At 35.6% G+C, this 17,789-nt stretch overlaps 1 protein-coding gene across 9 annotated transcripts in view; it reads left to right on the top strand.

Moving 5' to 3' along the window:
• The window catches only part of ASH1L (ASH1 like histone lysine methyltransferase), a 213,573-nt gene that overhangs the window by 95,610 nt on the left and 100,174 nt on the right, over positions 1 to 17,789 (top strand). For 8 of the 9 annotated variants that reach the window (XR_005017158.1, XM_036831168.1, XM_036831148.1 and 5 more), the window contains one exon: positions 5,036 to 5,215. The exons of the other annotated variant lie outside the window; for it this stretch is intronic. Coding sequence is in view for 7 of the 8 variants with exons in the window: in XM_036831168.1 (XP_036687063.1) it covers positions 5,036 to 5,215 (180 nt within the window). In the remaining variant the exon portion in view is untranslated. The remainder of the gene's footprint in view (positions 1 to 5,035; positions 5,216 to 17,789) is intronic. 9 annotated transcript variants of the gene reach the window in all.

Raw genomic sequence — 17,789 nt, 5'->3', positions numbered from 1 at the left:
CTATCTCTCTTTAAAAATATCATTTCAGTCTCATTAAAACTCTTCAGAGAATATAAAGGGAGTTTGAAGAGGAATACACATACAGAAAGTATATAAATAGAAGTAACCAGTTTTAAAAAAAATTTTTTAATAAATTTTTTAATTTATCTTTGGCAGCGTTGGGTCTTCGTTGCTGCGCATGGCCTTTCTCTCATGGTGGGTGCGCGGGCTTCTCATTGCGGTGGCTTCACTTGTTGCGGAGCACAGGCTTAGTTGCTCTGCAGCATGTGGGATCTTCCTGGGCCAGGGCTTGAACCCATGTCCCCTGTATTGGCAGGCAGATTCTCAACCACTGTGCCACCAGGGAAGCCCTAAAAAAATTTTTTATAAAGTTAACACCCGTGTAGATACAGAACAGGTGAACATATAGAACATTGGTAGCATCCCATGTTCTTTCCCAGTCATACACCACTTCCTTGCCAGTAGCTATAATCAATCTCCTGACTTTTACCTTTTTTCATACCATTTAAGTATTCAATGTAGACAATATAGTTTAGTTTATCCTTCCTGAACTTCACTGAAATGGAATTATACAAGACATATGCTTTTGTGCCTCACTTTTTTTGCTCAACATATAAATGTAAAACCATCTCTGATGTTGCATGTTGCTGTAGTTACCTCCTTTTTGTTATTTTATAGTTATCCATTGTTTGTATGTAATAGTTTTTCTTTTTTTTAAATTTTTTTGAAGTATAGTTGATTTACGATGTGTTAATTTCTGCTGTACAGCAAAGTGACTCAGTTATACATATATATATTCTTTTTCATATTCTTTTCTATTTATGATTTATTACAGGATATTGAATATAGTTCCCTGTGCTGTACAGTAGGACCTTGTTTATCCATCCTGTATATACTAGTTTGCACTTGCTAATCCCAAACTCCCAATCCTTTCCTTCCCCACCTCTCCTCCCCCTTGGCAACCACAAGTCTGTTCTCTATGTCTGTGAGTCTGTTTCTGTTTTGTAGATAGGTTCATTTGTGTCGTATTTTAGATTCCACATGTAAGTGATATCATATGGTATTTGTCTTTCTCTTTCTGACTTACTTTGATGAGTATGATAATCTCTAGATCCATCCATGTTGATGCAGATATAGAGTTTTTCTGTTTTACTGTTGGGTTATTTTCATTTTGACACTATTACCCAAAAATGCTGCTCTTAACGTTCCTCTAATGTTCACTGGTGGATATGGACACTAATTCCTCTAGGGTATATACCTAGGAATGGAATCACTGAATGAAACAATGGATTTGCCCCAAGACTTAATTTTAAGCTATGGTATATTGAGCTAGCATGGAACCGAATATAGAATTGGATAAGAGAAACGGATCCATACATGCAAGCTTGCTATATGATGGAGGTGACACTACATATCAATAAGGAAATAAAATTATATTCAATAAATGTGGTGCCCCAGAAGTTGATATTGCATAGGAATGGGAAGGAAATTGGATTCTGTCTTAATCCATGTGTAAAAATCAGTTCCCAGTTGGTTAAATAAATACATAAGTGTAAAAAGCAGACCTTCAGACTTTTAAAGGCTAATACAGAAGGAAGAAGACTTTATGACCTTGTTTCTCAGAGTTCATAAACAAGATATCAAAAGCAGTAAGCATACAGGTAAAGATTGATATACTGTATTATTATTAAAACTAAGAATTTCCGTTTATCAAACATCATCCCAATAAATGTATGAAGACTTGCTACAAACTGAGAGAAGAAATTTATAAGATATAATTTATACATTTTTCGTATCCAGAGTATGTAACCAAAGAAGTATTTCAAAACAATGCAGTATGATCCAGCAATTACCTTTTACATAGCTTAGGAAAACTCCAGCCCAATGATCACCAGAAAGCATTTTTTGGAAAGGTAGTAGCAAGATTGATTATAATATATAGAAACTGGAAATATCCCAGATTAACAGGAAAAGGAATAAGTATATTGTAGTTTTTTGTACAATGGAATATGATATGGTAATAAAAGTTAATGAATTATAACTGACATGTAATGATAATGAATGAGCCTTAGAGACTAGATTAAGTGAAAGAAACAAGACCCTAAAAATGATATACTAACTGATTTTGTTTTTATAAAGCAAAAAAAAGCCACAAAAAATAAACAATGTATTGTGTTAATGTAGATAAATATATCATAAAGCCATATTTTATTTTATTTATTTATTATTTACTTTTTTTGGCTGCGCCACGTGGCTTGCAAGATCTTAGCTCCCTGACCAGGGATTGAACCCGGGCCATGGCAGTGGAAGCGCTGAGTCCTAACCACTGGACTGCCAGGGAATTCCCATAAAACCATATTTTAAAATACCTTACCTCTTCTTCTTTCTCTTTTCTTTCCTGAAGAATTCAATCTTAAAGCCATTTGGTAGGTATCTGTATGGGATGTGGAAACCATGGTGACCCTAAGCTGGGTGTTGGAGGCTTAATGAGGTAAAGGGTTGGATTATGGGGCGAGGGAGAGGGAATGTTAACCCAGCCTACGGTGTCAGAGCCCGAGTGGGATAAGATGGATGCTCTTGTAATGAGGGTGCACAGTGTGGGGTATTAGGGACCAGCAAGGTTAGGAAGTGTCCATCTCAGATCTCCTTAATAGGAATTTTAAAAATTCTATGAGTAGGCATTTGCATTTCCTTTATAAGCCCCCAAGGTGATTCTGGTATATATGGTCTATAGACAGAACTTGGAGAAACATGGCACTTGAAGAGTTTATATATGTAGAATATATACATACACATATAAGCAGGAAAGCAGAAAACATTTTTGATTGTAGGAGGAAGAAACATAAGGTGAGGCACAGAAAAAATGAATTTGGCTATAAGGAGAATGGGAAAAAAAATAATAAAATATGAAACCAATCCATCCATCTCATAACCAAGTAAGATTTATCCCAGTTATATAAAACTTGTTCAACATTTGAAAATCAGTTAATGTAATCCATCACATTAACAGGCTAAAGAAGAAATATCACATGGACATATCAGTAAGTGCAGAAAATTTTTTGACAAAAATCTAACACATGTTCATGATAAAAAGCTAGCAATCTAGGAATAAAAAGAAACTACCTCAACCTAATAAAAGCTATATGTAAAAAACCCACAGCTGACAACTTCAGTGGTGAAAGACAGAGGTTTTCCACTATTATCAGAAACTAGGAAAGGATGCCCACTTTTGCCGCTTCAGTTCAATTTTGTACTGAAATTCCTAACCAGAGCAGTTAGGCAAGAAAAAGAAAAGCCTGTGTTTATGGGGTGGAAGACTTAAGATATCAGTACTACCCAAAGTGATCTACAGCTTCAGTATCCCTATTAAAATCCCAGTGATGTTTTCTGTGAAATAGAAAAATCCATCCTAAAATTCATGAGGAATCTCAAGGGATTCCAAATAGCCAAAACAATCTTGAAGAAAAAGAACAAAATTGGAGGACTAACACTTCTATATTTTTTTCTTTTTATTGTCCTTTTGCACTGGCTACGACCTTTAACTCTGACATTGAATTTAAGTTATGAGAGCAGACATTTGTCTTATCATTGATATTAGGAAAACTGTATTCAGTCTTTCACTATTAAGTATGAGGCAAAAAGAAAATCTAGGAAATTCCCTGATACGTCATTGCTTAGGTCCCAAGGTACCTAGCCAATCTGTGTGCTTATGTTTATTTTATATATAATTTCAAGGGTTTTTAGTTGTACTTAATGGGAAGATACGTAGAAGTGTCTATTCCATCTTTGACTGGAACTATATTCACCTTAATTTTTAAAGATGTTTTTGATTGATTTAGAATTCTCTTTTGACAGGCTCCTCCCCTCACCTTCCTTTTAGCACTTCCAGATGTCTTTTCATTGCCTTCTGGCTTGCATTATTTCAGACATGAAATCTGCATTCATTCTTATTTTTGTACTCCTGTATAGATTGTGTATTTTTTCTCTGGCTCTTTTTATTTTCTTCATCAATAGTTTTCAGAAAGTTTATTATGATATGACATACTTGATTTTTTTTTTAGTTTATATTGCTTCTGGTTTGTTTAGGTTCTTGGAACTTGGGGTTTATACTTTTTATCAAATTTAGAAAAATTTTGGTCATTGCTCTTTTTTTTCTTTTTGAATTTTTTAATATTGTAAAAGTCACGTTATTGTGTGTATGTTTTTTGTTCTTTTCTATATGTTCGATTTTATTTTGGTAGGTAGTTAAGTTACTTGTGGATTGGTTTGGATTCTTTTGAAGATAGTTTTTAAGCTTTATAAGAGCTGGCTTTTATTCCAGAGATAGTTGAGCCCTACAAAAATGGATAATGTTACCCTCTGGGATCTCTATTGAATGCCCACAGTGTTGGGCAGTGTCTTTCACTCTCCTTAGTGGAATCTGAGTATCTGTCATCATGTGGGAGCTCCGGAAATTGTTTGGGTTATAATACTCTGGTGGTTCTTTGTCCAGCCTTATGGAATTTCACCTTGCACATACACAAACTTAGTATTTAGCAATGTACTAAAGGAGACCCCTTACACAGATTTCTAGAGTTATTTTTCTCCATAGCTTTCTCCACTCCAGTACTCTGCCTCACAAATTCTAACTACCTCAGCCTCTCCATATTCTGATCTCTCTTTTCAACTCATTAAGTTGGCCATTCTCTGCTTTGGTTCTACTCCCTCCACCTCAGTCCTTCTTGTAAAGGCAAAGTGGTTATAGGAATCATCTCTTTCTATTTTATTTCCAGTTTTCTCAGGGATCACAGTGCTACAGTCACTGTTGTCCAGTGTCTGATAATTGTTTCATAAACTTACTCCAGGTTGATTGTACTTTGCCGTGTTTCTGTTAGTTTCTGTCAGGAGGACAAATCTGGTGTCTGTTACTCCAGCATGACCAGATGAGGAAGTCCACATGTCTCTTTTTATAATTGCTCTGATGTTTTTTTCAATAGATAATTATTTGTAGGAAAAGAATTTCACCATAAAATTATCTTTAAACTTCTCTTTCTAGCTTTACTGAAGCAGCAGTTGAGATTCCCAGTCCTCCTGAAACCCCAGCCAAACCTCCCGAACCTGAAAGTACCTTGCAGCCTGTGCTTTCTCTCATCCCAAGAGAAAAGAAGGCCCCACGTCCCCCAAAGAAGAAGTATCAGAAAGCAGGGCTGTATTCTGATGTTTACAAAACTACAGAGTAAGTAGTGGTACCTATCAGCTGACATCCTTTAAAGACCTGTCATTCTTCCATGTTTTAAATAATACTTTGACTATCAAAAAAAAACAAAAGCAATGCAAATGTAATATACACAAATACAAATCTCATCACAAACACCTCAGTGTTCACTGTACTCATGATATGTTGTTTGGGGCTAATTATTTTCCCTGATCTTTATCTTCTCTCTGCCTTTCTGGATTATACTTCTGTAGTTTGGATTCTAATGATGCCTGTTTTCTTAATTGAAAATAAGAAAAGGGACACTCTGCTTGTATCTAAAATGATCTTGATGGTCTTCTACATTCATTCCTCATTTGTTAAATGCTGTGTTCCAAACTATTTGCCAGATGAGTAAAATACTTCTTATTTTTAAGAACTTCATATTCCCTTGGGAAAGTTCAGCTTGATAAGTCCTCTGATTGAAACATTTTAAAACCCCAGAGAGCTATCAACTCACTATATCATTCAGTAAGAAGTAGTTCACAGAGTATAGTTGAGTTAGGTTTTGGACATTCAACAGTAGTTTGCAAGATGGAGAAGGGCGTTCCAGTTAGGATAGCATGTACCAAGGCACATACTAGGACGCAAAGACTTTTCATATATTAGAACAACTCAGAAGTTCACTTTTTCTGAAATGTAGTGGTGTTGTGGAAAATAAGCATTGTGTGATAGGGACCGTGGACTTTACTGACTCTTAAGATATTTATCCCACTAAGCTATAGGAAATTAAAAATACTATTTTTAGAAAAGGAAGTGCAAAGTGCGATTTTGTGTTTTAAGATAACTCTGGCAACAGAGTGGAAAATGAATTGAATGAGAGAGTTACTAATGGCAGAAATTCACAGTATCCATCAAAAGGTCATGAGGAATTCTTGAATTTAGGCAAGAAAAGAATGAAATGGAAAGAGGAACAGTTACATTTTAGAGATACATCTGACTTGGTAAGGTTAAAGTGATCAACATATAAACCACAACACTTTATTTTGCATTGAAAAGATCTTTCATTAATTTGCCACTGAGGTAGGTATCACATAAACTCTTTGTACTCCATTTCTGCTTCTTGGGTCATGAAAATGTTTTATTAGTTAGGCTTAGTTTCAGCTGCCAATGATAGGAAATCCTCTCAAATAACCAAGACTTTTTAAAGATAAACATTTATTTTCCTTTAATTTAAAAAAAGTTGTGAAGTACACAGTTCAGAGTTTTAACATGGTATCTTCACAGTGTCTTCAGGGACCTAGACTCCTTTTTTTCTGTTCTTCCATTTCAACACTAAGCTTGCATTCCTATGGTTACCTTTTGTTCCAACATAACTGCCATAAGGTCTTCATTACAGAGAGTATAAAAGAGGAAAAGGGAGTAAAAAACAAGTATTGTACCTTCTTTGTAAGGAAGCATTATGGAGTGAATGTGTTCCCCTGAAATTTCATATATTGAACCCCTAATCCCCAGTGTGATGATATTTGGAGATGGGGCCTTTGGGAAGTATTGAATAATTATAGGTTATTTGGGTGGAGCCCTCCTGAATGAGATTAACATCCTTATAAAGAGAGACACAGAGAGATGATTTCTCTCTCTACCATGTGAGTATACAACAAGAAAGCAGTATCTGCAAGCCAGGAAGAGGGCTCTCACTTAGAACCCAACCCTGATCTTGGACTTCCCAGCCTCCAGAACAGTGAGAAATAAAATTTTGTTACTTAGACTGCCAAGTCTATGGTAATTCATTATAGCAGCTAATCTGACTAAGAAAGGAAACTTCAAAACCTCATTTACAGTTACTGACTGAAACATAGTCATGAACCATAATTCAGCCACAGGGAAGGCTAAGAAATAATGGTCATTATTCCAGGTGACAATGCCTGAAAAAAAATTAGCATTGTCACTACAAATGAGAAAATGAAAATGCATTTTGGGAAGATCTAATACAGTTACGATTTTAAAGGAATGTTTTTGCTGAATAGAAAAGCAGATATAAAGTTCTCTGCTAAAAACTATATTTCAAGTTTTTGTTTTTGTTTTTGGGGTTTTTTTTTTTACTTGGTTATACCGGGTCTTAGTTGCGGCATGTGGATTCTTCGTTGCCAAGTGCGGGATCTTCGTTGCGGCATGTGGGATCTAGTTCCCCGACCAGCGATCGAACCCATGCTCCCTGCATTGGGAGCATAGTCTTAGCCACTGGACCACCAGGGAACTCACTGTAGTTAAAATTTTACTTCTACTTTTTTACTAATGTACTTTTTCTGGATTAAATTCCTAAAAATGAGGAATTAATAATAAAATCAGACTGTGCCTCAAAAGATCAGTATCATCAACTACATTAGTGTTTTAAAATGTCTCTAGTCAGATAAAAGTCTTTCACTCTGAAAAGGACCTTGTTTATGTTACAGCTAGCTCTTCATCTCATAGCAATAAATAAGAAGAAAATGGTTTATTTTGGAATATTTTTTAAAACATAGACCAAATAATACAGGTGTGCATTCTTACAAGCTGTGAAGCCAATATATTTTTGTGGGCTGGCTGTTTTTTGTCGGTAGCAATTTGGGTGGGGATTGTTTGTTTTGTTTTTTAAATTAATAAACAATTATTCAGAGCAGTTTTAGGTTCACAACAGAATTGTTGGAAAGTATAGAGATTTTGCATATACCCCTGTCCTTATGCATGCACAACATCCCCTACTATGGACATCCTGCACCACAGTGGTACCTTTATTACAATCAATGAACCTGTATTGACACAGTATCACCCAAAGTTCATAGTAGGCATTAGGGTTCATTCTTGGTGCTGTGCATTCTATGGGTTTTGGTAAATGTATAATGACATGTATCTAGCACAGTAGTGTCACAGAATAGTTTCATTGCCCTAAAAGTACTCCATGCTAGGGAAATTTGTTTTTTGGGTCACAGAATGGTACAAGGACATTGCAAGTTTACTCTTTTTTATATAAATCATTATAGGTTTTAAAAAACTGTGAGGGGAGTGTGTGATTCAATTAAAATTGGATCAAGATTAGACTCCAGTATCAGTATGGGAAATTAATTAGATGAGGAAATATTAGAAGTTAGAAGACCAGTTAGGAAGCAGGACACTTCTGTGGTTTTCCAGGATAGAAGTCATGTCGTGAGCTGAGGTGATAGCTAAGGTGGCTGGATGTTGGAAAGGGTGGACTCTTCAACATTTTTTACATTAAAATTGAAATGAATTAAAGACTGATTGGATGGTAGGGAGTAAAGGATTAGGCTAGAGTCAGTGATGATCCCGATGTTTTGTTTTGTATTCCTAGGTGTATGATGATGTCATTAACTAATATACCAGATAAAAGTGGTACAGCCAGTACTCCTTGGTTTAAGAAAACCTCTATTACTGTGTGCATGTATATAGGCACCAAAGAATATCTTAGTATTATAGTCATCAAAATATTAACCTGTGTATTAGTTCTCTATGCCTACTGTAATAAATTATTTAAGTTGCTTAAAGCAAGTCAAATTTATTTTATAGTCGAAATTGATCTCTCTAGGCTAAAATCAAGATGTTAGCATAGCTATGTTCCTTCTGGAGGCTCTAGGGTAGAATTCTTTTTCTTGCCTTTCCAGAATCAAGAGGCTACTTGCATTCCTTGGCTTGAGGCCCCTTCTGTCTTCAGAACCAGCAGTGACAAGTTGAATCCTCACATTGAATCACTTCAACATTGGTTCTGTTTTCACTTTTTTTTTTCCACTGACTGCCTCATTTTTGTTCCTCTTCCATTTATAAGGACCCTTGTGATTAAGTTGGGCCCAGCCAGATAATCCAGAATAATCTCCCTATCTCAAAATCAACAGATTAGAAACCTTAATTTCTTCTACATATTCCCAGCTTCTGGGGATTTTGATTTGGGGAGGGGGTTGCATATTATTGTGCCTGCTATATACCCTTCTAGGTTATAGGATTTGGAATGGGGTAGTGAGGTTTTTACTTCTTATTTTCTATGTGTCTTTATTGCGTGAAGTTATAGAAATGCTATATTACTTTTGGAATTTAAATTTTATCTAATAGGAATTTTAAAGAATATGAAATGTCAGATATAAATCAGGTGAATTGGAGAGTGAACTTTAGACTTTAGAGTATACATTATGGTGAATAGCAAAATATCAAAAAATTAACACTACTTTGAAGGGAGCTTTTAGTTCTACATTTGTGGGGGAAGGTTTCTACTTTTAGTACTCCTAAAAGTACTGCCACTGTCGTGTAACGTTTTGGGCAGATTACTTAGTTTCTCTGGGAGTGGTAAAAATGAAGCTTGATGTATAAAGTGAAGCTGTTGAACTACACAGTTCATATCTTAAGATTATCCTGGCTCTCAGATACTGTGACTTCTAAGTTTTTTAAAATAAGAAACTCTCCTTATATACTTCCTTTAATTTATAGGCTACTTTTGAGCACTAAATCTATTACAGGAAATGGGATAACTGTAATTTTCAAGCTTACAGAATATTGCTTGTTTGCATGGGAATTATATATGTAAAATATAGATGTATTTATTATATATTATAGAACACTATATTATTATTTATGTTACATGTATAACACATAATGTTTACACTTAGCTGTCATTTCCTCAAAATAGTATATATCTTTGGAAATAAAATGAAAGCATTGTGCCATCTTACATTTGATATATTATTTAAATTTTCAGAATGCTTTCATATTAAATCTGTGGGAAATGGTAAAGTAAGGGTTACTATCTACTATTTTAAGAAATTGACACAGAAAAGTTAAGGAACTTACTAAGTTTATAAAATTTATCATCGAAATCATTACTGGGGTTTTGAACACTTAGAGGTCTCACCACTCTTGTTTTACGACTGAATCATGCTGCTTGTCAGAAACTGAGGCTCAAAGGGTAGTGGATTAAAATTTCTTTGTTATAGATAATCTAGTGGTTAAGGTTGGATTAAACACCAGAATATGGTTAATTTTCCCCTGAAATGCTTTAGGAACATTCTAGGTTCTAAATTCAATTTAAATATAGGAGTGTGGACTGGATGAATGCTGAACCTTACACCATTCCCTGTATGAAGTAGTTTTGAATTTTTATTTGTTAATTAATAAACTCTATTTTTTAGAGCAGTTTTAGGCAAAATGGAGCAGAAAGTTCAGGGATTCCCATATGTCCCTTGTCCCCATCCACACTCAGCCTCCCTCATTTCAGCTAGACCTAACCCTTTATTTGACAGATGAGAAAACTGAAGCTAATAAAAGGTTAAATGACTTGCTCAAGTCACACAGATCATGTTTAACAAAACAAGGTGAAAATTTCAGTTTATCTGCTTTTATCTCAATCACTAAGAAAATGATGAAAATAACTTGAGTGAAGTATTTATTTATTTATTTATTTATTTATTTATTTATTTATTGCAGTATAATTAACATACAAAATTATAGTGGCTTCAGATGTACAGCATAATGATTAGGTATTTGTGAATATTGCAAAATAATCACCACAATAAGTCTAGTTAAACTATGTCACTATGCATAGTGATAAAACTTTTTTTCTTGTGATGATAACTTTTGCAATATACTCTCTTAGCAACTTTCATATATGCAATACAGTATTATTAACTATAGTTACCATGCTGTATATTATATTACCATGACTTACTTCTTTTATAACTGGAAGTTTGTAGCTTTTGACTCCATTCACCCATTTTGTACCTCTTGCCTCTGGTGACCACCAGCCTGTTCTCTGTATCTGTGCGCTTGGTTGCCGGTGTGTGTGTGTGTGTGGGGGGGGTGTTCATTTGTTTGTTCTTTGCTTTTTGTTTATTTGTTTAATATTTACTTACTTATTTTTGGCTGCATCGGGTCTTAGTTGCAACATGAGGGATCTTTGTTGCGGCATGCAGGATCTTTCGTTGCAGCATGTGGGCTCTTCATTGCGGCATGCAGGCTTCTCTCTAGTTGTGGCGCGTGGGCTTAGGTACCCCGCAGCATGTGGGATCTTAGTTCCCTGACCAGGGATCGAACCCGCGTCTCCTGCATTGGAAGGCGGATTCTTAACCACTGTGCCACCAGGGAAGTCACTGCATTTGTCTTTTAAATCCTGTTTTCTATACTCTTTTCTCTGCAGTCACCCATCATGATTAAACTAAGAGCCTCTTGCCTCTTTTTTTCCTAGAAAAAAATAAAAGTCTTTTTGTTTTGTTTTGTTTTTTGGCCCCATGGCATGTAGGATTTTAATTCCCCGACCAGGGATTGAACCCGTGGCCCCTGCAGTGGAAGCGCAGAGTCTTAACCACTGGACCGCCAGGGAAGTCCCAAAAGTCATTTTTTAAATAATAATAAAAAATAAAGATTGCATTAACAGAGATGATTAAAGAACTTTCCACATGTGATTTGGCTCCTAATGTGGAGTAGAACATATCAGGCCATCACTGTATATTGTCAGGAATTATAAATCATGATTTATGAAAGTTCAATGAAAGTTCAGTTTGCCTCTTAGAAATAGAGAAGCATTGGGAGGGAATCCATAACCACATTTACATTCCGTTCTATTTTTTATAGAAGCTTGGTTATGTCCAGTCTTACGGCTAAGGAAAATGTGTTTGTATCTGGCAGCAGCTCTGTTGCTCTAGCTCCCTCTAGTGATAATAAAGTGGCTTCATTAGCAATTACTGTTTCTCACTTGACTGTTCTTTTAATACAGGCCTGATGGACTTTTAATAACAAGATTTAATATATTTTAGTAAATAACAACATTTAAGATACTTCAAAAAATTATATCCCATTCATACAATGGAATATTATTCAGCCTTAAAAAAGAAGGAATTTGGACATCTCCTACAATATGGATGAACCTTGAAAATATTATGCTAAGTGAAATGAACCAGTCAGAAAAAGACAAATACTGTTTGATTCCACTTATAAGAGGTACCTAGAGTAGTCATATGCATGGAGAGAGAATGGAGAATGGTGGGTGCCAGGGGCTGGTGGCAGTTATTGTTTAATGGATACAGAGTTTCAGTCTTACAAGATGAAGTGTTCTCTAGATGGATGGTAGTGATGGTTGTACAACAGTGTGAATGTACTTAATACCACTGAGCTGCACACTTAAGATTGGTTAAAATGGGAAATTTTGTGTTATATATATTTTACCAGGAAAACTTTGCAGGAGATCTGTTACCTCAAGTTCTGAGATATCCCTCTATTCTGTTATTGAGAGTGGAAAATGATATAGCCTTCCCTTAGGAAATGTGTGTCTCAAACTGTAAATACTATCAGAGTTCAAGGAAGAGATTAGGAAAATACAATTTTGTGATGAAAATTGGGAATTAACATATCTTAAAGTGTAGAAATTACAAATGACATCATAATTGCTATAGTAATGATGGTATTATTGTAAACTAGAAATTTGGGAAGTGAAATAATACTTCTTTAAAATACTTTTTAATAGACATGTAGTCATGTTTTCTCTGTAAAAACAGTGTTAGCACTTTCCAACCTGAACATACCTTAGAAATTACCTAATTCACCTCCCTTAAGCCCTAGATCAGTAAATCTTGCATATGCATACAATGGGACTACCTTCCCAGATTAAACGGTTTTATTTTTTTCACAATGTTTTTGTTTGTTTTTTTGTTTGTTTGTTTGAAAATACTCAAATCTCTGGCAAAATTAACACCCATATACCCTACCTAAATTTATCAACATTTTGCCACATTTGCTTTAATTCTCTCTATACACACATTTACATTTTTGCAGGGGAAAAGATTTTTGTCCGGTGAAAATTTTGAAAGTAAGTTGCAGACTGAATTTCCCAAATTCACCCCTATGCATTTCAAAAGTTATCACCTTAGAACTAGGATACTCTCCTACCTAATCTTAATACCATTATCATATCTAAGAAAATAAGTAGGACTTCCCTGGTGTGCAGTGGTTAGGAATCCGCCTGCCAGGGGACACGGGTTTGACCCCTGGTCCGGGAAGATCCCACATGCTGCGGAGCAACTAAGCCTGTGCGCCGCAACTACTGAGCCTGTGCTCTAGTGCCCATGAGCCACAACTACTGAGCCTGCGTGCCTCAACTACTGAAGGCTGTGTGCCTAGAGCCCGTGCTCTGCCACAAGAGAAGCCACCGCAATGAGAAGCCCCCGCTCGCCGCAGCTAGAGAAAAACGCACGCAGAGCAACGAAGACCCAACACAGCCAAAAATAAAATTAATTAATTTTTTTTAAATAGCCCATACTTATATTTTCCCTATTGTCCTAAAATTATCTTTTATTTCAGTTTATTTTGTTTTCTTTTAACGTAGGATCCAAACAGATAACATGTGTTACACCTGATTGCTAGCTATGTGTATTATTTTAATCTATAATATAACCTATCTTTTGTTTTTTATGAGATTGATCCTTTTTGAGGAACTTAAGCTTGTTGTGCTACATTCCACAATTTTTAAGTTATTTCTTCATGATTAGATTTAGGTTAAATCTTGGTGGGAATATTACATATGTGATATTTCGTACTTCTAATTGCATCCCACTTATGTTTCACTGTTGGTTATACCATGTTTGATCACTTGGTTAAGGTGTGGTATCCACCAGATCGCTCCAATGTAAAGATACATTTTTACTATTGTAAATTAGTAAATCAGGGGGTGATAGTTGAGGCTGCGGCTTCTTCTCTAGCAGTCTTTTTTTTTTAATCTAATATTTTAGCATCCATTATGATCTTTGACTAAACTGGTGAGTACATTGTTAGTTGCAAACTGGTAATTTTCTAATTCTGTCATTTCTTCAACATTTATTAGCTGATATGTTTCTGGGAAGATGAGCTTTGACTTTTCTTCCCTTTACACCCTCAGAATTTCTCTTTTGTTTTGAGTATTGTATGGACTCATAAAAATTTTTAATATATCATAATCCAATACCATCATTTTGTGGAGACATGCTCAAATTTCCCAAATTTTAATCACAGAAGACACTTTAAGCTGGGTCCTGTTTCTTTCAGATATAACCTCATTCATCTTTGAGCATTTCCCTGCTTTCTGTCATAGAAAGGTATCATTCACCCTGGTTCTTTTGTTTGTTTTGGCATTTGCTTTTACTTCTTTGCTGTTGTTTATCAGATTTACCTTGTTCTTTCCTTGCCTCAGATCAGGAATCAGTTATTTCACTCAAGAAGTTTTGGTTTCTTTTCTTTTTCTTTTTTTTTTAATATTTATTTATTTATTTGGTTACGCCAGGTCTTACTTGCGGCAGGGGGGCTCCTTAGTTGCGACCCACCAGCTCCTTAGTTGTGGCATGCGAACACTTAGTTGTGGCATGCATGTGGGATGTAGTTCCCTGACCAAGGATTGAACCCAGGCCCCCTGCATTGGGAGCATGGAGTCTTAACCATTGTGCCACCAGGGAAGTCCCTGGTTTCTTTTAATGGGAATTATTTAGAAATCAAAATCTGGGTACTTGGTATGCTGTTTGCTACTAGGTTGTCATCGTTCCTGAGGTGTAGCAATGCTTTTAGTCTCTTTCAGAACCAGGAAATAAATAAGTATATATATGCACACACATACAAGTATTAATTTTCTATTACTGTGTAACACATTACCACAATTTTAGCAGCTTAAAACATTACCCATTTATTATCTCACAGATTCCCTGGAATTTTAGGAGTCTAGACATTTCTGCTGTATGTCTCACAAGGCTGGAATCAAGGTAGCAGCCAAATCTGTGATCTCATCTGAGACTTGAGGTTCTTATCCATGCTCATATTCATTTTATTGGAGTTGTAGAACTCAGTGGTGTCTTGCTTCTTCTAAGCTACTAAGAAAGAGAGTATGCTTCTTTAAGTCTCTAAGCTCAAGGAAAGCCTAAGCCTTCAGTGTTTTTCCCACCATTTTTCTATCAGGTTGTTAGTCTTTTTTTTTTCCCTTGGCTTTTAAGAGTTCCTTATATATTAAGGAGATTTGCCCTTTGTCTGTGATATAAATTGCAACTATATTTTTTGTCAGTTTGTTATTTGTCTTTTGTGCTTATTGGCTATATGTCTTTTGTTATTCCAGTAGCATACTGCCTTGAATACTGAAATATGATGCCTCTAACTTTGGCTCTTCTGGCTTCTTCCAACTTTGTTTGGCTAATTCTGGGTCCTTTGCTATTTCCATATGAATTTCAGGATCAACTTGTTGATTTCTGCAAAAAAAAACAGCTGGGATTTTGAAAAAAAAAATGTATTTTAATTGGAGAGTTTTATATCTTACCAATATTAAGTATTTTGATCCATGAACATGGGATGTCTTTCTAGTTATTCCATTCTTTTAAAATTTCTTTTAACAGTATTTTTTAGTTTTCAGTATGTAAGTCTTGTAAGTACTTTTGTCAAACATACTCCTAAGCATTTTATTCTTTTGATGTTATTGTAAATGGAATCTTTAAATTCCATTTTATATATTTATTGCTAGTGTATAGAAATACACTTGATTTTTGTATATTGATTTTATATCCTGCAAGCCTTGCTGAACTCAATTAATAGTCCTAATAGTATTTTAATGGATTCTGTAGTTTGACTCTGGACTTTGCATATGATGATGATGAAGATTTTTTTTTTTAAACATCTTTATTGAAGTATAATTGCCTTACAATGCTGTGTTAGCTTCTGATTTATAACAAAGTTAATCAGTTATACATATACAATATGTTCCCATATCTCTTCCCTCTTGCATCTCCCTCCCTCCCACCCTCCCCATCCCACCCCTCTAGGTGGTCACAAAGCACCGAGCTGATCTCCCTGTGCTATGCGGCTGCTTCCCACTAGCTATCTGTTTTACATTTGGTAGTGTATATATGTCCATGACACTCTCTCACCCTGTCACATCTCACCCCACCCCCCTCCCCATATCCTCAAGTCCATTCTCTAGTAGGTCTGTGTCTTTATTCCCGTCTTGCCACTAGGTTCTTCATGGCTTTTTTTTTCCTTAGATTCCGTATATATGTGTTAGCATACTGTATTTGTTTTTCTCTTTCTGACTTACTTCACTCTGTATGACAGACTCTAACTCCATCCACCTCATTACAAATACCTCCATTTCATTTCTTTTTATGGCTGAGTAATATTCCATTGTATATATGTGCCACATCTTCTTTATCCATTCATCTGTCGATGGACATTTAGGTTGCTTCCATGTCCTGGCTATTGTAAATAGAGCTGCAATGAACATTTTGGTACATGACTCTTTTTGAACTATGGTTTTCTCAGGGTATATGCCCAGTAGTGGGATTGCTGGATCGTATGGTAGTTCTATTTGTAGTTTTTTAAGGAACCTCCATACTGTTCTCCATAGTGGCTGTATCAATTTACATTCCCACCAACAGTGCAAGAGAGTTCCCTTTCCTCCACACCCTGTCCAGCATTTATTGTTTCTAGATTTTTTGATGATGGCCATTCTGACTGGTGTGAGATGATATCTCATTGTAGTTTTGATTTGCATTTCTCTAATGATTAATGATGTTGAGCATTCTTTCATGTGTCTGTAGGCCATCTGTATATCTTCTTTGGAGAAATGTCTATGTAGGTCTTCTGCCCATTTTTGGATTGGGTTGTTCGTTTTTTTGTTATTGAGCTGCATGAGATGCTTGTAAATCTTGGAGATTAATCCTTTGTCAGTTGCTTCATTTGCAAATATTTTCTCCCATTCTGATGGTTGTCTTTTGGTCTTGTTTGTGGTTTCCTTTGCTGTGCAAAAGCTTTTAAGTTTCATTAGGTCCCATTTGTTTATTTGTGTTCTTATTTCCATTTCTCTGGGAGCTGGGTCACAAAGAATCTTGCTGTGATGTATGTCATAGAGTGTTCTGCCTATGTTTTCCTCTAAGAGTTTGATAGTGTCTGGTCTTACACTTAGGTCTTTAATCCATTTTGAGTTTATTTTTGTGCATGGTGTCAGGGAGTGTTCTAATTTCATACTTTTACATGTATCTGTCCAATTTTCCCAGCACCACTTATTGAAGAGGCTGTCTTTTCTCCACTGTATATGCTTGCCTCCTTTATCAAAGATAAGGTGACCATATGTGCGTGGGTTTATCTCTGGGCTTTCTATCCTGTTCCATTGATCAATATTTCTGTTTTTGTGCCAGTACCAAACTGTCTTGATTACTGTAGCTTTGTAATATAGTCTGAAGTCAGGGAGCCTGGTTCCCCCAGCTCCATTTTTCGTTCTCAAGATTGCTTTGGCTATTCGGGGTCTTTTGTGTTTCCATACAAATTGTGAAATTTTTTGTTCTAGTTCTGTGAAAAATGCCAGTGGTAGTTTGATAGGGATTGCATTGAATCTGTAGATTGCTTTGGGTAGTAGAGTCATTTTCACAATGTTGATTCTTCCAATCCAGGAACATGGTATATCTCTCCATCTATTTGTATCATCTTTAATTTCTTTCATCAGTGTCTTATAATTTTCTGCATACAGGTCTTTTGTCTCCTTAGGTAGGTTTATTCCTAGATATTTTATTCTTTTTGTTGCAATGGTAAACGGGAGTGTTTTCTTAATTTCACTTTCAGATTTTTCGTCATTAGTGTATAGAAATGC

Source organism: Balaenoptera musculus, chromosome 1, assembly GCF_009873245.2.
Source record: "Balaenoptera musculus isolate JJ_BM4_2016_0621 chromosome 1, mBalMus1.pri.v3, whole genome shotgun sequence".
In the NCBI taxonomy this organism is placed as follows: domain Eukaryota; kingdom Metazoa; phylum Chordata; class Mammalia; order Artiodactyla; family Balaenopteridae; genus Balaenoptera; species Balaenoptera musculus.
This window is presented reverse-complemented; position numbering and strand designations above follow the sequence as displayed.